The sequence below is a fragment of the Athene cunicularia genome (genome assembly GCF_003259725.1).
Source record: "Athene cunicularia isolate RWA chromosome 4 unlocalized genomic scaffold, athCun1 chr4_part2, whole genome shotgun sequence".
Classification (NCBI taxonomy): domain Eukaryota; kingdom Metazoa; phylum Chordata; class Aves; order Strigiformes; family Strigidae; genus Athene; species Athene cunicularia.
In genome coordinates this window covers 30,295,129-30,320,207 of record NW_020799099.1, presented here as the reverse complement: position 1 = coordinate 30,320,207, position 25,079 = coordinate 30,295,129, and the positions used below count along the sequence as shown (strand labels likewise).

The 25,079-nt window shown below is 38.8% G+C and overlaps 1 protein-coding gene across 4 annotated transcripts in view; it reads right to left on the bottom strand.

Annotated features, from left to right (window-relative positions):
• Positions 1 to 25,079, bottom strand: part of LRBA (LPS responsive beige-like anchor protein) — a 404,059-nt gene that overhangs the window by 184,505 nt on the left and 194,475 nt on the right. For all 4 annotated transcript variants that reach the window (XM_026847510.1, XM_026847512.1, XM_026847511.1 and 1 more), the window contains one exon: positions 3,184 to 3,308. In XM_026847510.1, the coding sequence (XP_026703311.1) occupies positions 3,184 to 3,308 (125 nt within the window). The remainder of the gene's footprint in view (positions 1 to 3,183; positions 3,309 to 25,079) is intronic.

Below are 25,079 nucleotides of genomic sequence, written 5' to 3'. Positions count from 1 at the left end.
CCCCCCCCCCTCCCCCTTTGAAAAATTACCTAAAGCCTTTTTTTTTCCCAAACAAGTTAATGTGAACTTGGGAATGGCAATTAAATTGTCAGAATTAAAAAATTTGTTTTTAACTAGAAGGTAGCCAGAAGTATAGTCATGGGGCTGGTATTGATTGTCTGAACAGAGAACATTAGTCTTCAGGTATTTATTCTGCCACCTCTGCACCAGAGGTTCTCCTTCAAATCAAATCAATCCCTGGAAAAGATTGGCTCTTGCTACTAAGACACATAACTAAGCTGCAACAGAGCTGATTGTTGTTGTTGTTCTCTCTAGGTTTTACTGAACAATATCAAGGCTTCCGATTGTTTCTGTGTAATTTTCACAGTTGCAAACTGTGATCCTTCCTAGACTGTGAGCTCTCTGGGGTGGAAAATACATCTGGTTTTATTTGAAAGACACCAAGCAGTTGATAATGTGTATCTACTTATGAAAAGTGTGCTCAAATCCATGCTTTCGAGCATGGTTACTGCAGTAGTACTTTTCCATTATTTATGCATTATTTTCCCCTGCCTCCCTTTTGGCAAAATCCCTTATGCCCAATTTCAGGTTTTGGTTTTGCTCTGTTTTGTTCCGAGAAAAGCTTAAATAGGCAGTAGGGAACCTTCTGTTCATTGTTTAAAAATGCTTTTGCTTCAGACGCATGTAAAATTAATTGAAACAGAATAATTAATGATAAATTATTGATAAGGAATCGTAAAATACCAGGGCAAATATTCTGCAATTCTAAGGATATCTACATCATTAAAACAGGACTTGAAAGTCTGCTTCCAAAAATCTGAAAACAAGTGGATTTTCTGACCTAAAATTGGTTAATATTAAAAGTTTATAAACACACTTTAGAAATAGATCAAGTGATCACTCCAGCTGACCTTCCTGACAAATGTACCTTCTGAGATTTAAAAAGCAACAATAAAGCCACCACACCAAAAAATCCAAACCAAAACCAAAAACATAAAAAAAATAAAAACAACCAACCACCCTTGTATTGCTATATGTTATATACAGTTTCCAGTTGAACTTGAATTTGTACTTTGGTCATCTATTTTACATCTTGCCAGTGGGAGGCCTTGGAGCAAGACAGTTGCACACATAGGCAGATAGTATTACCTATATTTTCAGAAATCATGTCATATAATGACTTAAGGTAAACTAGAATATTCACTGGATAAAGAAACAGAATGGCCACAGAAAACAAAGGCAGTATGCCATTAAATTCAGCATAAAACAACATCAAGAAATTAAGTATAATAGAAGTTTGTTAAAGATGTTGAATTCTGAACAGAAAGGCAGACAGAAAACAATTAGCTCTATTCTAATTAGAAGGGTTAGCACCCAGCTATGCCTATTGGCTGCCTATGAAATAGGGCTACTTCTAGTCACCCTTCTTCTGTATTGACAAAAATCGGGCTCCTGCCAATTACAAACTGAGCAGGAGCTGTAGCCCTTGAACTGTAGCATGAATTAGGGAAAACATCACATTACTATGAAAGATGAAGGCTGTGTTAGCATGTGCTGACTTATGGAAGAATTAGTTACATAAATATAGATAGAAGCTCTAAACATTTTGCAGTAAAAATAAAGATCTTTTTCACTATTTTGATACAGAAGATTACATATGAAAATACAAGTAGAATACATGGATTAAATATGAGAATACATGGATTAAATATGAAAATACGAGTAGAACACATAAAACTCTGACAAGATCCATTTAAAGTTCACATAATATTAAAGGGGGGCAGTTGTTTATCCATGGAGCACTAAAGAGAAAGAAACCTTGTGCCCTTAAAGCCCATGACACAGAAACAACACCCAGTGTTAAGAACAACAAGCCCCAAAGCAAAAAATGGGTTAATTAATTCTACATCTTGTTCCTCTTTCTATAGTCAAAGATGGAGGGGCTCTATGAACATTGCTTTCAGATCACTTTATTGACTATTCTCTGTACGGTCATTTATTTTAGAGGACTGATGTCACATTTGGCATTATATCAGCTGACATATTGTAGACATTTTCTTCCAGAAATGGCTCTTTAAGGCTGAGTGCAAGAGGTTAAGATGTCTGACGGAAACTAACTTTATGACAGTGATGATGTTCTATATTCATACAGTGGTCTTAATAACGTTAAATTAGCATAAAGTTTATGCCTCCACATGTAATATGTGTGTGTATGCATGCATATATGTATGCAGTAATTCACAGACTAAAAAAGAAAAAAAAAGTCCTAAATTTAAATTATTCTATTCCATGACATGTACCTTCTTATTTTTAAATATAAGGATTTTTCTGCCTTATCAACGTATCTTCATTAGATGGCAAAGACATAAAACTCTAAACAAAACCTCGAAGTTCACTAGCTTTGGGTGGATTTTTGTTTGCTTATCTTTTTGTTTTATTATAGAATTTTCAAGCCGATTATTCTATTAGTTTTGGAAATACACTCTGCTACAACAGACACAGCAGCATGTAGCTGAGTGGTCCCTGATCATAAAATGGTGAAAAAAAAAAAAGTTTAAAAATGCAACGTCCTGTTTAAAAACCAGCAGGTAGAAATCATCATTACCACTCACCGCTTGAACAATACTCGACATTTCAGCATTTGTTACTATTTCTTCCATATCAGATTCTTGCAGAAAACCTTGCAGACTTAAACATAAGCAAAGGTCTGAATATGATTTAGCTCCACAAGTGTTATTTTGCTTTTAATATATTTGCAACGTCAGGCAGATATGCGCTATGGCTAACTGAAATAATTGCTGTGGATTTCTGAACAGGAAAGATCTTCTGAAGTTACTGAAGTATAAATAGGTAATTTACCACAAGAAAGCGTGTCCAGGGATTAATGGCAAAATTGCATCCACTTTTCTTCTGCTTAGTGGGAACTACATTTGCAATCATTGTATGCAAAGTACGCACAATGCGCCAGCTCAGCTAAGGGCTAATGAAGAGGTTTGATGAATACCAGCGTCGCTTATATGAAGTCAGTTTATCTCTGCGTTGAACACGTCTGAAATGCAGCGACAAAAGCCTTTGGCTTTGGGGGAGATTTTCTAGCACCTTATAGGAATGGAGGTCTGGTCTTTGCTGGGGCGGGCTGTATGTAACCTGCTGCTGTTGGCAAGAAGCAGATTTTACACTGACCGTGTTCTCCGGCTGCTTTTAGTGTCGCTTCAGGATGTGTCGATCCAAGGGGGTTACGCACAAATCGTCGCCGGCGCCGCAAGTCATCTTCCCAGTAGTCAAGGCGCCAGAACTCACGAGGACGACTACAATGAAACAGAGGAGCCACATATGTTAGCAATTATCAAACAGCATGGTAGCGCTGAATTTCTGCATAAAGCTCTCCTTGTTTGCGCTGCTTTTGCTTTTTTTTTTTTTTTTTTTAAACACCACCACCCACCCCCCCTTTCTGCAATCTTTTACTTAGGTATGTCCTTGAAAATAACAATATCACCTTCCAGTCTAAGGAACTCCTTTCCCTTTTTTCTTGGAAGGTGAAATGAGCACTAAATACATCATTTTGAAATGAATTGCTGACAGTGTGATCAGTTTCCCCACACTCTAGTGGCATGTGCTCCGATTTCAGCCTCATTTCAGCCTCAGCAGGGCACCTTTCTCAGTGACTGCATTTATAAACCAGAATAGGGAAAAGGCTATTATAAATATGGTATAGCATTACCTATATTAATCAAAGTCTGTCCCCCTTCATTTTTCTTCCTAATTTGTGCCTTTTTGCACAAGGTCAGTAAATCATACCATGAATTCTTGGTCCAGAAAGTGTTAACTTTAATGAATACCTCAGTTACATGGTTATGTATGTGATAATAAAATATTACTCTGTTTAGATGTGCAGGAATTTAATTAAAATAATCTCTTAAAATATTCATTACATTTAGCCCCTGAGGCTTAGAACAACACAAGAAAATGCATTTCTTTTCCATTTACTGTTTTTAAATAAACCATTCCAGGAGAGTGAAACAGCAATCTATTTTTGAGCAAATCAGATTGGATTTCTGGTTTATGTAGTTGTGTTTTAACATTTAATTAAAAACTACATGTTATGATGTGTAATAATTGCTATATTGAAGAAATACTTTTTTAAAATTACATCTAGAAAAAGATTATATCAAATTCATTATTTTCCATTGTATGCTCCAAATATACGTAGATCTTTTTAATATGGTCATATATAAGTGCCAGTTACTATCCTGTTACATGATCATGAATGAATGCCACCGTGAAACAGTAGTTTAGCCCAGAGAATGTACAAAAAATGCCAATTTCAGTTATAGCAAATAAACCAAAAGAAAATGCCCGAAGCTGAGGATAACCGTGATAGCCTGAAAACCTGAATGTTCAAATTAAAAACCACCAATTTTGTTTGATAAAATAGCTAGTATTAAAACAGTAGATGAAAATGCATATATTTATATTCCATTTCTGGTCCAGGAGCTAACAGAAAGTATACCTGTCAACACTGACAAATGAATAGCCACAACTAATTTACAGATCACAATGTTAGGAATACTTGGTATCCACATTCTTAGTTTTGAGGTCTAAAGGCAGAAATGAGTTTTAAAGCAAATCAAGGTTTCAAACCAGCATGCTAACAAAAGCCAGAATAATTTGCATAACCCCACTCTTAAAAAACACAATTTGTAGACATTAAAAATTGTGACTGGAAATAATCTTCTGAAAATGGAGACTGCCTTTGCATCTAGCTTCATTAAAATCCTATGTCTTTTTTTGAACACCAAAGAAAAGGCAGTGCTATTCTTCATCTTCCTGGTTGCTTACTCTCAGAAAAAATACTGAAGTACTGGAATCGTATGCCCCAGTATCTTATTTTCACACTTTGTGAGTGTTACAATCATGCTAAAATTTGAATGTTTTGATTATAAAATCCAACGATTTTGGAATAATTAACCAAAGAAAAAATTATATACCACAAGAGAGATATGGGTTTATTCAGAGGTCGATTAAGAACTTAAAATTCTCCATTAGTGATTACAGAAAAAAGGCAGAACACAGCTGGCTATGTGCATGCCTTTGATAGTCGTAGAGCATGGATAGGCACTTCATCATTCTGCCTTCCTACATTTATCTGTTAAAATTATTATCAAATATCAGCCAGGATGCAGTCGTGAATCACAGACTGCTCCTCGTCTTCAGGGGAATGATACAATGAGGGTCTATTCATCAGTATGGCAATCGGCACAAGTAATTAGTTCCCTAGACTGAGATCTCCTACAAAGCCTATTTCAGTCAGCACCACAAACATATGACAATGAAAAGCTAATGGAAGCCGCTAAAATTTGTTAACCTCTTCTGCCATCAATCCTTCTGGTATTCCGTGCTACGCTATTATGCAAAGGTGGTAAATTATTAATTTGTCATTCATCTATCTTTCTACAGTTTTGATAGAATTAAGTGATGCCATTCTTCTGGATAACAATTACAATTATACTGCATTACAAAACTGCACTAAAATTATTAGGAAAATAGGTAACAGTGATGGGGCACGAGGTATTATCCTGAAACATGTTACATCTTTAGTTCCTTACTTCCATTTTCAGTTCGGCATACAAAATTGGCACAGGATTCCATCTCCTTCACCGATGCACCCATTGTAAACAAACAACGCGTCAACTATCAGACTGTGTATTTGTATTTTATAACTATTTGCCAATATATAACCACTGTATTCTGAGGTTAAAAAAAAAATCTACTCTTTACACATAGAAAAATACCCGACAAAAACCTGCAGAGCCCAAAATAAACACCTGTATTGTCTAATAACACCTATATTGTCTAATCCTTACAAGCAAGCCGATTTTGAGAGTAGCTACAAATGCATGTCAGTACCAAGAGAAGCCAGTATACTATACAGCTACTCTAGAACAACTCACTTAGTAAGCTCAGTTCCTCAGTGCAGTCCCATAGTGCTGTACCACCCAGATTTTGTACCTCTACAGCAGGGGGAAGCAGACATAAATATTGCTCTGCTTCAGGCAGAACCGACAGCAGACAGGCTGAAGGCTTGTGAAGTAAAGGGCCAAGGAAGCATATTTTGGGGACAGTACAGTGCCATCGGCTCCAGGGGACGGTCGACAAAAGAAGTTTCCGTCCCTATAATAATGGCTGCCATATGGACTAAAGGTGCTATATGGACTGGATCAATGAACATAAGTACTCAATTAGTGTAAGTGCAAGAGCAACATTTCTCAGGGGATTGGGGATTTATGAATTATAAATCATATGATTTGCATGGATTTGTCAGGGCCCCTTCTAACATGATACACAGTAATTAGTGGTTCCTTAGTAACGATATTGATTGAAGAGAAACAAAGCTTTGATATTAAATGTTTTATTCAAATGGCACAACCTTTAGATTGCTTTATTTTTCAAACAGTTCCCCAAATTACCCGACTATGTACTCAGGACTGAGATTAGATCTTCCTCTCAATTCCCACGTAACTAACTAGGTGGTTACAACTGTACAGAGATGAGATACGAATGACCAACAGAATCTGGATTCTCAGGATGCTGAGCACATCATGCAAAAGAAAAAGTCACTCCACTGCAGTCAATGGGAAAAAGTTTCAGTGCTCACCTAATCATTCCAAGAACAAGAAACCTGTTTTTCCTACCAGCTTCAAAGATTAACGCATTTTGAAACAAAACATACCAACTGCTGTACTCATTTTATTATGGTGTTATAGCAAAGGAATTTTAGGGCATGGGAATTACCTATCGATCCTCCTACCCTATAGGAGATTTAAATTTATTTTAAGCCATACGACCAGAGAGGATCAGGCAATTGCTGAAGAATTACTTCTTGTAATGCCTTATCCACTCAGTATTTCAAGATACTCTGCTACCTCTACGACCACAGAAAAGAAGCAGTCAGCACACTACTGTGGATAGGAAAGGGACTGTGCGAGGTGGGGAAGAGAAAAGAAACCGTAAACCTACAAAAAAAATAGTTTGAGATGTCTTAAGGCTGTACTTGGGCCACCAGTTAACTGAGAATGGATTTTAGCACACCACAGAAGCACCCATTTGGATCCCTAAATTAGCAAAGGACTAAATAAACACAGCCCTGAAAAGAGAAACAAAAGGAAAGAAAGGTGAAAGCAGCAGTGTTATAGAAAACATCTGCAGAGACAGAGGACGTCTAGAGCTCTGAACGACCTCTCTATCTCGAAAGCTATCTAGCCTTAAAGCCAAGAAAACCCACTCACGTGAAAGACAACTGTAACAAACTTAAAGGCAGATGGAAACTAGAGTGTGTATGCCCTTGAAAAAACGTGGTTATGAAGACTCAGACCAGCACAGTCTGCTGTTACAGCCTTTGCACTGTCCACTTTTTAAAGAAAAACAGTTCTTGCTCTGTCGTATGGCAGCTGTGTACATTAAACACAGATAGGACACATTACTCAACGTGAGTTTTGTACTGCTAGTAAATGACTGCGCTGATACATCTGGTAGCAGAGGCTCTTCCCAGGCCACAGAACAACACAGGTGGTGATCATAAGCATTAATACCTCATTCACATGCCCTAAACCCATGTGAAGATACTAAGATACATTTCCAGATGACTTAACTCCTCGTTGGAACTCTAACCGTAGAGTTAAGTAGGTAGGACAGTCTCCAAACTTAATCAATTCTTGGTCTCTCCACGAAGATCATCAGCAAGGCAATCAGTTGTGGCAATTTCTAAGGTGTAAATGCTCAAACACAGAGATCTCGGCTAAATTAATTTCACAGACAACCAGAGTGGCAGCACCACTAACGCGACAGTAACAACAATGTAGATTTGAAAGGAAACCTGGAAAAAGGTTGCTCTGCAATTCCTCCGTCACCAGCTGCAAACTTACCACAACTACTTGTTTTAATTTATTCGGCACTTCGGTTGCAAGGGCCCATCGACTGTACAATATCAGCGGCACAATGCTTCTTCTAAACAACACAAAAGAGCAATCACGGAATGCAAATCTCGCAGCCCGATTTTGAAGAAAAAACAGGCTGGATTATTTTATCGCTCTTCAGGAACATTTCTTGCTCTACTTCTGCTTCCATGTAAAATATTTCAAGAACTTAAGCCAGACATCTGCTGCAAGATACACAAACATTTTTCTCCATAAAAAAAGAAGCAATAAGCATTTGCATTTGATTGTCAATCCAAAAATAAAACTGCTGAAGCTCTAGAAAGTACTGCAGAAAATCTTGATGGAGTACTGCTAGCAGACTGCAGGGCATCATGGAATTTAAGAAACTGCTTTATCATGCAAATTGAAATCCACTGCATTTTCATGCAGCTGGATGTCCAGAATATGAACTCTCTCATATTTTGCATGTAATAATAAAATGCAAGGTATGTTCCACTAAGTGACTTGATAAAAAGCAATTTCAGAAAGCAAGTAAAGCATTTGCTAAAACCCTTCAATATTCTTATTTCAGCTTTCACAAACTGATCTAAAAAAAACAAGTTCCACCAGAGCACATTAATACAGAATCCCAGAACCATCTGGATTGGGAAAGCCCTTGCAGCTCCTCCAGCCCAAACATGACCCTCACCCTGACCGTTCCCAACTCCCCCAGATCCCTCAGCGCTGGCTCAGCCCGATTCTTCAACCCCTCCAGGGATCCCAGGGACTCCCCCCCTGACCTGGGCAGCCCATTCCAATGCCCAACAGCCCCTTCTGCAAAGAAATCCTTCCTCAGAACCAGCCTGACCCTGCCCTGGGCAGCTTGAGGCCATTCCCTCGGGGCCTGGCGCTGGCTCCTTGGCTCCAGAGACTCATCCCCCCTCTCTGCACCCTCCTGGCAGGGAGTTGCAGAGGGCCAGGAGGTCTCCCCTCAGCCTCCTCTTCTGCAGACTGAACCCCCCCAGATCCCTCAGCCGCTCCCCAGCAGACCTGTGCTCCAGACCCTTCACTGTATGTCTATAAATACTAATCTAAAACAGATGTTTTGTGCACATCCAGCTGTATTACTGATTTGTAACATGATCAAAAATATCTAATGTATTTTGTGAAATAAAACATCAGGTTTAATGATGGTGAAGCAAACACTGAATACGTAACTCGACGAGCAAGTTCTCAGCAGCAGTATGATGCTCAGCATTTCCTGCAGAGATCCCATGCACAAGCGTTTGTGTTGCCATGCGGTAAACTTGAATCAGAGCACTGACATGGTGGGGAAAATGACTGGTTTTCAGTCAGTCAGGTTCCCAATCCAATTCCCAATGTTGTCTGTGTTACCAAAGCACACAGGGAAAGGTTTGATTCGCATTAAGTCAAAGTTGCCACTAAAATATTACTTGGCCATTTCCACTCTATCTCAATGGGTGTATTCCACAGCACTTCACTGTTAATGTACCTCAGAACATCAAAGATTAATTAGCTCCCAAAGATGCATTGAGATTTCTGGAAATGCTACCTACACTATTGTTTTGCCAGTTATCAGGCCTAGCATAAAGGACACAGCCAGCATAAAGATGAACCAATAACCAAATTGCATTTGATACAAAAGGGTCAGCACATGGGTGAGCACTGGGGGTACAAACAAGTCAGTCAGGTTATACATAATGGACATCAATCCCACTGACCCCAATAACGACACCACACGACCAACAATGGGGGGAATAAATGGTGAAATGCAGTCTCCCATAGATGGGACGGGAGACAACCGAGTCAACAAGCCAAACACATAAGACCAAGGAAGCCACACACTGAATCTCTGCACAGCCCGCGTTTACAAAAGCCAGACCTGACTGGAGCCCAGTCCCAGGGAGGCGGGAGGTCCTTCCCCAACAGGGAACTCTGCACAGGGCATCCACCCCACAGACAGACACTGCCCCTGCCTGCAAGGGCTCCCAGCTTTTATCCCTACGTGGGACACCTGACCCTTGCTTACTTCATGCAGGACCCCTGGGGCTCCTTTACCCAATGGCTCTCCCTGCCAGGCAGCCCCACCCTGGAGGGAAGCCTAAAGGCAAACTCACCCCCCTTTTTGAAGGACTGTGGGAATCATCCACATGTCAGCCATAATTTGGGGCTTGGGGTTCAAACCCCAGCATTTCAACTACCTGTATTTTCTTCAATGGTAAACCCAGTTAAAGATCTTCTACTCTTCTTCCCTCTCAGTTGCATTCACTGAGCATTTGTATGGCTACACCAAACCAAACCACAGCAACAATCTTGGTTTATTAGGGTTCCATGTTTTTATTCTGTTTTATATTAGTGACCTGCTTACACTGCAGTCTGGCCAGCAACTATATAACTAGAAGCAGGGGAAAGAAACGTGCAGGTGAGGGAAAGGATATGGAAGAACACCTTTGATATCAACAGAGCCGTATCATGTTATCATACTCTAATATTAGCCTGTGCCTTCTCATGTTATCTTCCTTTTCTCCCCTCATAGACATTCATATTGCACAGTTTCAGAATACAGACTTCCACAAATGGAAATAATTGGGAAGCCTTAAGCAAAAAACATAACGCACAGGCAGGCTCTTAATCTCTGTCACAGTCATTGCTGTAGTAACAGAAACTGGTCATAACAAAAGCCCAAGGCCACCGAGTGCAACTTCTCTGGCATAATACCAATTATGCAGAACACTAATGTAATCCATTAAATTAGCATAGTTTATTTGCTTCTTCCAACCCTTCTCCAAGAAAACATTTGGCTTTGTCCACAAAGGATTTTTCCCTAAAAGGACTTTTGCCTTTATCTATGCTTCAATTTTATCAAAAGGGGGGAGTGCGGGTGGGTGAGAAGAAAAAAAAAAATGCCGTTCTTCTGTACATCTTTCAAATGAATAGCTGTGAAAAGCGGGGTATAAACTTCAGGCACAACGTCCACACGGATTTCACGTAGAAGTGCCACTCTTTGCATGGTTGTAGGGGACCCTTTAGAGTTTAAAGCGAAGGTACTTCCAGCGCAGAGACAAAAAGTGGCAGTAAGGGAAGCATGTTTTAACGGATGCTTCGTGCTCTTTCCCACAGAAACAAGACAGTACAAACAACACAGATCTGTAATTCTTCCATCTGCATTTTAAAACCTGGTAGAAAAGCTGTTTGCATGCTTTTCTACAGCAAACAGGTTATTATTATTACCTCTTTGTCTCAAGCAGCCATCAGACACTGCAGCTACAATACCCCACCCAGGCCTCCCCAGCTCTGTGGTTTGAATCATACCAAAACTCCCTTGCCATCTAAGTTGCATGCAAAGCAAAACCAGAGGAATAATGCCAGTTTCAGGTATCACAGGGACTCTTTTCTGCATTGACAAGCTTTGAATTCCTCGTTTAAAAAGCAATCCAGAAAATATGTTGACTATAAATGTTTCAGTCTCCCTCTACACATTATAAAGCACCATGTCAGGGGAGAGACAAGCCCACCTTTAAGGTGTCGCTGTCCTAGATAATGGTGTTATTAACCGCCAGTTTAAAACCAGTCCTGTTTATGTATGAGTTTATGCATGCTCTTCCTTGATCTTTATTAACCCGTTGGTGGCTAACCACAGTCCCAGCTTTTTTGGAGGCAGCATTCTTTGAAGTGCTGGCATTCCAGTGCACACTGATACTTCAAAGAGGGCTCACTTAAATACAGGGTACAGTATTATTCATACATCCTGCCACCGCTATCTTATCTTAGACAGATCTTATTTTGATCGGTCTAAAATAAAGCTGCACTTTAGAAGATGTCACCTGAAGACACAGATCAATTCTCGTTGCATTTCCATCAAGATTAATTATAAATTAACTGAAAACTACTCCGCTTCTCTACCAGAAGTTAACAGGAAAACTTTCTCCTGACTTTGAGCAAAATTAGTTCAGACGTGGAAAAATGAATGTATAGCAAATTTGCAACCGGATGCTTTGGCTTAGTTGCTCATAAATCTTTCCAGATCTCTCACATCCTACACCTGATTGCAGTCAACAACTTTTAATTCGTTTTTCAAAATAATTACAGTTCGTACAGATCCTAAAAACTGCTCTTCACATTGAAAATAACAGTAACTACCATAATATACAAAAAAATAGGTACACTATATCTCACTGGAGTTTTTTTGCTGTTTGTCTGGTAATGAGGAAATTTAGTCTGCAGTACTTACGTACCAAAATGCACAATGGAATATAAGAATATAGGTTGGAGGACATACAATAAAGGGGGCAGCTCAATCTCCATCTCCTTTGCCATGCCTACTGGTTCTGATGCCTTCACCTCAAGCACATGCATAGCAAGGAGCTCTATTTTTCTCACTAATTACAGCATCAGCAGATTTTCTGTGAGGAATAAAGTACACTGAAATATTACGACCCAGAGGAATTCTTTCCAGTAGCCTGGAATTTGAGATGATAATCTTTCAGCATTTCTGGATATATAGAACAACTTTTGACCAAAACCAGAAAATCTCCTCAGATCTGCTATTCCATTTCTATATTGTTCTGACCGCAAAAGTATTAAACACAGGAATTATAGTAAAACTTTTCCCCAAAATCTCAGATTTGACCTGCACCAAACACTTCAGCTTCACTACCACCTCTTCAAGAAGAAACAGGATGAAATCGCGTTCCCATATATCTGCACTTTAAGAGCTGTGGCCAACCTGTATCCTTTTTTTAATAGCTCTCAACAGCTGGATACTTGTCTTGCTTCCATAAAAATGTAATAGGGCACCCCCCAATTCAGCAAACACTTTTCTGCTCTATGTTCTTCTAAAGGAGGTTAAAACATTTTTATTTATATATTTTTAAGGTCCTCTGCCAGAAAGGTCTAAAGTAATTGTTGAATTTTTTTTTTTCTTTTTTAAAAAAAAAAAAAAAGTTACAAATACTATCTAGTAACTAAATTAACTCAGCAATTCAAACTCCAAAGAAAGGAATAGGAAAGATGACCGAGACTCAGATACAACAGCCACAGTTTTCCAATCCAGAATGAACCTCTGCAAGGTGGTGCAATGTCTGTTAAAGATCACTTGCCTTCAAACCAGTCCTGCAAAAGTACATTTTCCATTCAAGATAGGCCAACCTGTTAGTTCCTTTGATAGGAAAGAGACTGTCCTCCGAATTATGAGAGATGGAACAACTCTGGCATGCTTACACATATTTTTTACTATTTTTTTTTCAACCAAGAATAATAAAGAGAATAAAGTCCTCTGAGGTCTCTAAATGCCTACATATCTTTGCATTGTGGACACAGTTTGAGTGCATCTGGAGAGAAAAGCAAATTCCCCCTTCAACCTCTTGCTTAACCATAAATTAATTTGAACATGCTTTAAATTACATTAGGGGAAACAGGTAACTCTGGTCCACAGCATGTTTGGCTACTGCTAAACAATGCCTTGGAAAAGGTATTATCAGTTTGGGCTGCAGCATACTCAAGTCTTAGAGACACCCAACTGCAGTTTTATCTGCATTTCTCCTACTCTAACTAAAAGTCAAAGTTTACATTAAAAAAAAAAAAAACAAACAACCAACCAAAAAAAAACCCAACCAAACCCATCCTTCAAGCATGATTTAAGGGCTAACACTTCTGTCAGAGATTTAATTCAAGATTTAAAAATCCAAGGAGGGCAAAAACATGGGAAATGACTTCATTGTGTGATGATTGCAGGAACATATGTAAGAAAGAGTTCAAGTAACTGCAAACATCGTATCACTCTCTGAGACAGGAAACAATAAGTGCAAGGCAGCAAGACCACTAAGAAGCACATGGAGCAAGACTCCTAACTGTTACCATACTAGCACAGCATAGTCGGGAAACAACAACAGCACTCAAAAACCTTTAAAAAGGTTTAACTTATTAAATATATCCTTTGAAAGCCTTGCAAAAGGTCTCTAAAAACACATCACTGAATTATGATAAAGTACCCTTTCCTGTACCAGAGAATATTGTATTTACTCAAGCTTTAAATGAAGGAAAAAGTAGCCTGAAAATACACCTTACCTTCTATTATGAGGTCAACGAGCCAAGAGGGAAAACGTTCACAATTAATAGACACCGCGCAGAGGCAAGTTCAAAGCTGTTAGCTGACACAGTGCGCAAGGGAAGATGCTGCTTGTGAAGGTCTCTTTGGAGGGTGGCAGCTCCCAGTTCACACCCAGACCCTGCGGGCAGCGTGAAGAGTTCTGCTTCGCAGGCAGGCTGCAGGAACACAGCGTGGCACAGCACATGGGCACTGTGCGACTGAGGACGGAGAAGCAGCAGCAGGGTCTAGACAGGTGGGAAAAACGTTCCCAAGAGTTGGAGCTGATGCGGGAGAATAAGCTAACAAAAAGTTGGAGTTTCCATTTGGAAAGACAAAAGCGTGTGTTTGGGGCCAAGGTCTAAACGTAGGGAGGAACTTCATCGTTATTTTCTCTAGCCCCCTCTGAAAACCATACCTATCCTCTGGCCACATTAACAAAAGAAAAATGCAGAATCTATCCTTATTAATATTACAAAAGTTACCAAAGGACTACTTGCAGCAAAGCATAAGCGATGTCAGAGTGCTAACCCCCCCAAGGTTCCTTTAATTTTGTAATTCAAGGGCCCAGACGGGGAGAAAAGCTTCTATGGTGACACATCAGAAGCAGCTAATTGAGAAGATGTAAACTTTTTTCTCTAGCTATTTTGAGAGAAATCTAGTAACAGATAACTTGGTAACAAACATTTGAACTGAGCAATACAAGAGACACTGCAGTATTCTTTCCTCCACAAATCCTTACTTTACGCTCAAGACTAACAGCGTCGGCATTTAAATCTAATGTTACAGAACAGGATTGATAACAAAGACTGTAAACTGAAAGCTTAAGAAGCAACAAACCAGGAAATGTTTCCTGTTTCACTTCAGTGATTTAAAAATGAGCATAACCCCCCCTTAACTTCTTTTCCCCTCTGTGTTAGCATCCATAGACACACACGCTAAAAGACAATGAAGCTTTTTCTTCAGAGGGCCTATTACCTCTTTTGAAAAGGTTTCCAACTTTTCCCTCTCCAGCCAGCTACTCATTTATTTGCTTTTAAGAGAGATTTACCAGTCATCTCAGCAACAATAGTTATGAGTTTCAAGTCAAATGTGAAAAAAAAAAAACAACAAAAAAAACCCCAAACAGTAGGAAAAAATACACCCTTCTTTAGGTTCTTTCCTAGCATTGAAACAACTTTCTCAATATTAAGCAGTTCTTCTCAACGCAGCAATCCCATCGTGGAGGAGACTTCAATGGACACGCTGTCACTCACAACTGGAAATGATAATCCATACGCAGCAAAGAACCCCCGGTCCCACAGTCACTCAGCGCCACTAAGAAATGCCCCCACTGGAGAGGAGAACTGAGCAGTTTGGGGCAACTCACCCTGGACTGCACCCAAACTGCATCACTGGTGGCACCACCAACCACCCCAGGGACTCCCTGTGCCCTGCAGAGGAGGGATGTGAATGCACCCACAAGATGGAAAGAGCACAGGAACAGCTCTACCTCTTCTCACCAGAAGTCTAAACCCAGATTCTACATCCAAAAATGTCAATGGTGGGTGGCTTAAGGAAGAGTAAGATCATGTACAACTTCTTCCCTAATTCTCTGCCAGTTTCCAACTATTTTCAGCTCAGGGGATTTCCCAAATCTAAAGTGGTTCATCTATTTATACTCCTCCTTTGCGCCTACCGTGCTTCTCTAGCAAGTACTCACCCACAGTGGAGAAACAGACTTCAGACCCAAGTATCAGTAGCCTCAACCCCCAAGTTCAGAGCTTGGGAAGAATTACTGCAGTGAGAAACCGCAGGCTGAAACTCTGCTAATTTCTGGGAGTTTCTGTTCAAACGTGTCACTTCGGCATCAAGAGTTCTAAGTGGCACAGGCAAACCTTAGTTTCTGGACTACAGAATTCCATCTGTGTGTGTATAAATCAAGTGTCTGGATAGTACCTGACACTGCTAATGTTCTTGAAAAACAATAGTAGGGACACTGAAGAGAAAAATCCTTTAGGTACCTAAAGAAACTCCTAACAAAACGATAAGTATTTCGAATCTGGAATGCAAATGTGAGAGCAGAACGTTTCTCTAACAACCACACAATTCTCCACATTTTTTTGCTGGAGGTATTAATTCTTGTTTTGTGTAAATTCTTCAGAGAAGATTATTTAAGGCCACATCACTGTTAAATTATTGTGCAGATACTTATATGCATAATTTAGGTATACTGCATCACAATGCACATTTTCTTCTTGAAGATAACCTTCCTCCCACATATATAAACTGTATGTGTAATTATCTGTTGAGTCACACCCTTCTCCATTATTCAACTTTAGGAAAAAATCATTTATTAACCCTGCTAAACTAAGCTAGCTTCTTTTTTTCAGGAGCCTATAATGAAAAAATTGAAGAACCCAAACATTTTGACACAGTACATAACACAGCTTCTCCAAGAAACCTTGTTTACAAAGTTTGTTAAATCCATCACAGGAAACACTCTTAAAAAAAATCATGGTAAAAGAATTGAGAAGCTTTTTCTTTTTTTGCAATTAGCTTCTCTGCCGACAGGAGAGTTAATTCCGACTGACACTCAAAACTGAGAAAAGACTGTTTCATTTCATCATGAAAATTGAATGTTTTCACTTTCCTTTTCAAAATAAAAAGCCCATATATTTTGTAAGAGATCTCAATGATAAGATAAAGTGAAAAGTTTTCCATTGCTGTAAAAACATTAATGTATTCAGAAGACAAAACCATTCTTTCTCATTTTGGGAGGAAGATAAATTCAATTATTAATGGAAGGAACAGAGTCCTAGAAAATAATAAAAAAATATTAATTTACATGCAAATCGGTTTGGGGTTTTTTTAAGTAACTTAGGAATTTTAATTTGGACCATTTCAAATACTGAATATATACACAGCTACTTGCACTATATTTTTCAACTAAAAATTAAAAATACAGTAATAAAAGCAATGGCAAAAGGACTCAAATAAAACATGATCTTTCGCTACAACTTCTCAAGACCACAGGATTCATTTTCAGTATCATGCACCATTAAAATTTACTTTGTTGTACTAGTCACTAAGAGGGATAGAGAATATGGTTTTCACCAAAGGGATGGCTTTCATCTAGACTTTCACCCTCTTTATAGGGAATAACTTTGCTAAACTTTGGAAATGAAATACATGTGTGAAGCTACAGAGGCAAGCAGCAAATCACAGCAATAGCTACGGATTACTTACCAAACCATATGATAGAAGTAACCAATCTTTGATACTAATCGCTGCAAGATGGTGTTTTCCCCCAAAATTTCCCATGAGGGAAGGGGGCAGTGAGAGGAGAAGAGACAGACTGACAATCATCACCAAGATCACAGCAAACTCTGTGGGATTTGGGGATGAGAAATTAACACATTAATAAATGTAACGGGTTCCTTGGCTGAATTCATTCTGTGATGTGGATTCCATGGCTTTTGAATGTTTCATAAGAAAGAGGCTTGTAGGTAATTCTATCCGCCCAAAAGTCTTCTAAGGTATTATTTCAATTTCTGTTTACTATATTTAATCATTTGTAACAAAATTCCATGAGTCAAAGTTGGCTATGCTACGAGAACTTTAATTTTTCCACACAGAAGCTGCTGCCCGAAGTATTTCTTTGGTTACCTCTGCACCAAGCTGCTGAACAGGGCCACGCTAAAGGCTTTGGAAGTTCATGGGCTATATACAATCAGTCGGTGTTTACTAATGATGCTGCTGCCCAGCCTTGCTTAGGTCCTGCCCCTCAGACTGCTCCCATCACACTTTTGATATGCGCAGACTGTGGCCTCATGTGCATCTGAGAGCAGTCCTAGTTCCTGTCCATCAAAACATGCATTATTGCCACAGACCAACATTTCTAACCCAGAATTTTATCTACTAAAGAAAAAAAAAAATTCTAAACTTTCTCCAAAATGGCTACTCCAGGAAGATTGAGAGATGTTGGGACTAATAAAGTTGCCGTTGTCTTTCAGCAGGGCTGTCTACATTCACAACATAAGCAGCACAAGAGGAAATTGTTTCATCCAGATATAGAAGAGCCTATGAGGCAACATCTAGATGTGGAAGCCACTGAAGATAAAAATGTGAGAGGGGAGGGAATATGAGTACACAATCTGCTGGTGATCGAGCAGAGAAAAAAGAGGACAGAGTGGGGAGTCAGCAGGACAAGAGGCAGAGCAGAGATGGGGTGGCACAAAGCCAGGTCTGGTTAGGACAAAAACCTGGCAAAAGCAATGAAAGGTCAAAAAAGAAATCTGATGAAGAATTAATGGGGACAGAAAATGCAGGCAGACAAGAGCAGAAAGAAGACTGGGGGCAGGGGAAGAGGAAGAGAAAGAACATTTCTTCTATAATGTCCTTACTAGGACATTACTGGAGATTATGGTTCTATCGGTCCCTGAAAATTGGACCTCAGAATCTTAATATTGTCCGACAACATTAGTCTGGTGCTCATTTGTTATTTTTCTGAAAAGAGTGGGCAAAGTAGCGTGTATATGTGCATACTGAACACACAGTGCTTCCGCTTCCAAAATTTCCCTGTCATGAAGTAATCTTACAGCTGCTCCTTCAAACAGCAAAGATCTCCATCATACAAGGCATGTCTCACCTACCCCACCATTAAAAAACAACAACAACAAAAAGCAAACCACCACCACTCCCTCCAGCTCAAATCACATCTTAGCATCTTCAGCAGCAGCAACAGCTTCATGAAAGTCACCAAATGAATCCATCCAAAACTGTGAACTTTTTAGTGATGTCAATACAAGGTTCTTTAAGCAAGGACGGATAACACTGCACTTGTGCTGCCTTTTAACGTCTGAACCAGGATCCAGCTGCCATACTCAGACACACACTGCAGCAAGGCAAAGCTAGAAAATGCTTTTAGGAACACAATGCAGAAATAGTTAAAAAAAACCAAACAAACAAACAAAACCAAAACCAAACAAACAACACAAACCCACACGAAAATGCCCCCCCCCAACTTTAAAATGACTTGATGCAGGCCACAAAGCACATCAGTATGGGTATTAGACAGAACTGCAGTTCCAGGTTCCCAGTTTTGGCTTGGCTGTTCTTTCAACTCTCCTGACAGTCTCTCAAATATTTGTTTTTAAGGACTAGTAAACTTCAAAGTTGAATGCTATGGTTTTCTTATTCTTTAAAATTTTGGGAACAAAAAAAGATTTGCTTTGCTAGGGTAGAGAGAATACTTACGGAGGCTGTTTGATGTGTTTAAAAAATATTGTTTCAGTAAACAAGCTTTTAACACTGCTATTCAGAACCAGAGACCAGAAGAGATGTATAATAAAATCCACAGATACACACAGCATGATAAATCCAGTGATTAACACTTTGGGGTTTTGGTGGTTTGCGGATATTTGTTTATTTGTTTTGGGGTTTTTAATACAGAAAATTATATGTTCTGTTATTTAAAAAGAAGAGGTGTTCTTTCATTGCTAGCATGAGTGTATTTTCCCCTTTAAATACAGTATTACCCACAAGCATATGCTTTGTGTTTCTAAGTATCATTAATAAGGAAGTTGCCTTAAAGCCCATTCAAGTAACGGGTCAATATTCCTATATCTGACATACAAAAGGACTTCTAAAACCATGCTTGTCATTTTTTTTTTTGTTTATTTTATATCTATTTTTTGCTCTTGCTCACCCTCCTTTGAAGTCAGTCTTCAAAGCTTCAATATCAAGTGGAATGCAGCATTAAGGATTTTACGACACTATGCTACTTAAACTTTTATTGTTTTGTTGCGAAATCATAATCAGAAGGATTAAGCTCTTGTATTTGGCTTTTTGTTTCTCTTTTCTTGATTTTTTTTTTTTGCAATTTACTTTTTTTTTTTTAATTCCAATTCCAGCATGCCATAAATCTGTGGTGTGCCACTTTTAGTCTTCCCACATAGACAAAATAATGCAGTTTACACTTAAACATGCTCAAGGAAAAAAATTAACATTCTTTATCATTTTCTAGCAGAGACAGTTAATACTCTCAGGCTACATTAATAGAATCTTTCTGCCATTGTAGAAAGTTTGATAGCACTCTTATTTCAATGTCTGAATTTTTCTCCTTTTTTTGACAAAGACAAATGATTGCCATCAATCAAGATCCAATCGGGTATACAGAGAGTCAAGCAAATGCATCACTCTTTACTGGGTTTCCTGCTATTTGTGCAGGCTTTGCTCCATATTATTTTATAGAATGATCAAAAAAGCAGCCATAAGATAGATCATTCACACCCACTGTAAAATTAACTTTCATGAATAATGAGAGTTTTAAACCTCAGATAATGTATATGTTATACAGAAGATATTGCTGGAGTTCATTTCTGGCTAGAGATTATGTAAATGATACTATATGACCTTTATCATTACAAACAGGACATGCAAAACACATATTATTTCATACATCATTCTAAAGCAAGTCAGTACCTAAAGGAGAATCAGTCATTTATAATGTTCATGGGGAAGTGCTAAGGTTGCAAGAAAATGATATGAAATACTTGTGATATTTTTGACGACTACTCCCCCTTAACCTGTTACTTATGTGTTCTAAACATAGACTTTATTTTTGTTACTTCCACTATCCCATTTCTTTATAAGAAAATAAGTATTTTGTTTCTTGATAAAAAGATCACCTCAAGACTATAGTGATAATACCCATTAATGTCAATCAAAGCCAATTATGTTGAATTAATAGTAATACATAGCACCATATTTATATAATGAATGAATAAGTAGTTCCATTTTATATGTAAAACAGTATTTTATATCACTTCTCTTATGTTATTTCCTTATTACTGAACAATAAGCTGCGTAAAGTTAAATTGCTTAAAGATTTCCCCAAGATAAAAGGTACCATTCAGGGTGAAGCCAGACAGGAGATACACATATGGAATCAATGATGAGCTCTAGGAAAGATCTAGCCAACCAAGCAACGCTCAGACTGCATTGTTCCAGGCCTCTCTGTTCTGCACCAACGAGGAACAAAAAGAGTATGAAATGTGTTTTAAATTTTGAGACTTACACAGCTCTTAAGTATTTAAGGGCCCTTATCAAAATATCTAAATAATATATTTATACAAAAGCATATATAATCAGTCATTTCTCTCTAGATATATATTTATACACATTGAAATGTCAGACAGTCAAAGAAATGCATGTTCCAAAACATCAAGTTTTTGGTATGAGCAAGCAATAAAGTGAAAAATTTCATTAATTTGACTGTATATTATTCTCATGTCAGGAAGCATACTGTGCCACACAGTTTACTAGTTCTTAGTTCTCAATATCCTTCCTACTTTCAAACCTTCTGTCTACCAATTCTCTCATCCAATCCTAACAGAGTTGTATTTTTCTGACAGACAGGTTCAGCTGATCTACTAGATCACATCACAGCTTTAGAGACTGATGATACACCACGCTTTACATAATGACAAGAGAGGATTTAGTTACATCCCAAATTTATTTTGCACTCTGGCACCACTTCTCCAGTACAAGTACTCTTGTCCTTAAATCACTGGACTATTCCCCTTTCTACCCAGGTGGATGATCCCCCTTTACTGCAAACATCTGAAGGCACACAAGGGAGAAGATAGATGGAAAAGGTGACTCTGCAGAGAAGAGTAACAGAAGTAGTAACAGAACCCAAGAGACACCAGGCATCTCCTCTGACTTCTCACAGATGGTCACTGATACTTTTTTTCCTCATGTTCTCAGTACCAAGCAGGAAACCTTGGACTCCAAAGAGTCTGAAGAACTTCTGAGTATCCAGAGCAACACTGGAAACGAACAGAAGCTTCACTCCTATAAAACAATGCACTACGGCCAGATAATTTGAAAACCTGGCAGTGGACACTTAGGACTTTAAGCTCTTCCGTGCCCCAGTTTGCCATCTGTAAAATGTGAATAATTATGTCAGTGCAAAAAATTCCTCTGAAGATTTGTGAAGTCAGATGCTGTAACAGAAGCACTGTAGAAAGGCCCACAGGCTTTTATATTCAGTATAGAATATAAACCTACTTCACAGCGTTAGGAACAAACCAGAACTTTAAAGTGAAGAAGAAAATTTTACCTCAGCAAGCAAGAGTTGGGCTACTGACTGAAATCCAAGCACAAACAACACTGGAGTAGCTGCTCAGCAGTTGTCATTCTGTGCACTAAATTTTATAATGGTCCCCTGAGAACAACAGCGTGACATTCTCCAATTAAAAACTCTAATACACGCAGGGACAAAATATAGTTGAACAAGTAATGTAATTTCTGACCCTCACCCAAACTTACTAAGCTCTTGACTTTGTAACTAACAACTCTGTTAGCACAGGGAATTAGGGTGGGGAGTAGCTGCAGTTGTCTATCTGTCCTCCCCCCATTGGAGAAAAAAAAAAGGTAGAAAACAGAAAAAGCAGAAAATAATACAAATTAGCTACCACCTAGAAAATCACAGGCAGTCTAGATTTGGTAGAAATCATCACCAAAATATCAGTTTTATGAAAGAAGATAAGCTTCTAGTTGGATGGATTTTATCACAGAACAGTGCCCACCTGTTCACAGGAGCCTGTAAGCCAGCCTGATATTTGTGTGTTACATTTTTTAAAACACATTTGTACAGCAATTTTTCTTGGGAAGGGTCCAGCCAGGGCAGATGTCCCTGTGTGATACTGAGAACTTCAGAACTGCAGTTGAACTGCAGTGGCCCTTCTCCCATACGCTTTAACAGGCCAGCACTTGGGAATCACAGAGAAATTCTGTCCTAACAGACCTACCAATAGTATCACTGAAACAAATACACTGTCAGGATGCAGTTCAACAAAAACAATACAAAAATCCCTTTATATGTCAAGTTACTCTGCAGCCTCACCTCACAAACTTGCAGATGCATCTTCAGGTTAATGGTCACGGTTTATACCCACAGAACTAGAACAATTTTAACATTACAATATTATAACCCCAAATGCAGATAGTTTTCCTTTCTACTCATCCCTCAGTGGCAGTTCTGTAAGTAATTACGGGATATAGGCATCCTTCACCTCACCCTTCTCTGAAGCCACTGCTTTCATCAGCTGCAGCTCTCAGTTCCCAGAGCCCTCTGTTATTTCCACTCCCATTTCACAGAATCCCAGAACCATCTGGGTTGGGAAAGCCCTTGTAGCTCCTCCAGCCCAACCTTGACCTTCACCCTGACCAATCCCAACCCCACCAGATCCCTCAGTGCTGGGTCAGCCCGACTCTTCAACCCCTCCAGGGATGGGGACTCCATGTCCCTCATTCTCCTCCTGGTCAAGAGTCCTGGTCATTGCCATGACCCTCCCCACCAAGAAGGGAACGCCTTTACACACTTCCTCTTCCCACTTTTCTTGCCATTTCTTTCCCAAATTTAAAATCGTACTGTGGAGTCGAGTAGTAAAGGCACTGCAGTCAGAAAAGTGGTAATTTACGTTGTCATTGACTAGTTTTCTGTTGCCTTTTACTAGATCATTTGAAGCCAATATATGTGCTAATCAGACACCAGGAGTTCCACGTACCACTCATTTCCCCCTCTCCAGTTTCCTAATTACCTCTGAAATATTAGTGTTCTTATCTGTCACGGCTATCGCACTTCTCCATAAAGCAACTTCAGCCCTCCTGCCAGAGCTGCAGTTGAATCAGTGGCAACATCAGTCACTTTGACCAACAGCACTCGAAGAGCAAACCCAAGGGAAGAACTCTTCATGTAAAGCAGAAAACTCTTCAATGCAAGACATCAGCTAATCAGCAGGGTCAGATTACAGACCAAATAGCGAGGACCGCAGTAAGCATTGTAAATACATTTTAACTCAACTGCTGTGAAGAAGACAACCTTCTTTTTTGTCTTCCTTCTCCCCACCATGTTGCGAATGCACGACAGTAAGCGTATCCCCAAAGTTATGTCTGCATAAAGCATTGACATCAAATGGGTATTTCCCCTTCAGTTCTCCAGTGCAATTCCCAGCAACATCCTGTTTGCACTAGCTAGAGCAAATGCAAATATCCCCTCAAAAATGGAAATATAATTTTCTAATACATGCACCTGAAAAAAAAAAAAAAAAAGCACAAAAGACAAAGCAGAAATAAGGAAAGTAATCAGTTTTACTTCTAAGCAATGCTTCCCCCCCTTCACAAATTCTTCATATTCTCCTTCTCACTAGCATCCTAAATCTTTAGTGGCCTCTTTCATATAATTTTCTAATATATTAAGTGCTTCATAATTATACATATATTTAATACTAATGTGCCACTGGGTAATTTAGCAGCAGTTGTGCAGAATTTGCTTGCCTATATTATAAACTCAAAGTCAGTATGATAAGAGATAGAAGAAATTCAAATATTTTTGCATTTTGTCTTTAAATTGCATCAAAACAACTCATCAGTTTGAGCAGATAAAAGCATCAGTTATTCCAATGCAGGATAAAAACATATGTGAGGTTTAAGAGCACAGTTAACTGCAACAAAATTGGCCACATAGTATGAAACAAATTAATGATGTCATGTAATGACAGTATGCTTCAACCGATTTACTGTCACTTTTTTTTTTTTCTTTTCATTTTGAAGCCTTGTCTTCTACTGTTGAAGGAAGAAAAACTTGTACTGTCATCAGTTCTGTTCAAACAGAAAACTGCAAAGCCTACACAAAAATAACATGCTCTGATTACAAAAATAATTTACTATGTAAATTATAACATGCTTGCAGGATCAACAGAGGGCAAAAGTTACCTTGGTCAGGGAGAAAGGCATGAGAGTTCAATGCCTGGCTTGTTCTTTGACCTAAAACAGCTTTTAGATTGATGTCTCACAGCACATTCTACCATACAGTAAAAATAAGTTTATACTTCTCAATACTCGCTCGCTTCCTTGTTTATGTATTTCAGATTTTTAACCAAACAGAAGATATGTAATGACTTAATCCCGAAACCACTTTTCAATTGGTACTATGTGTATATCGCGTAATTGAATCAATAAATTTTCATGGCCCAGTGTTTACCTTTTGCTGCGGAATGAACTGTAGTACG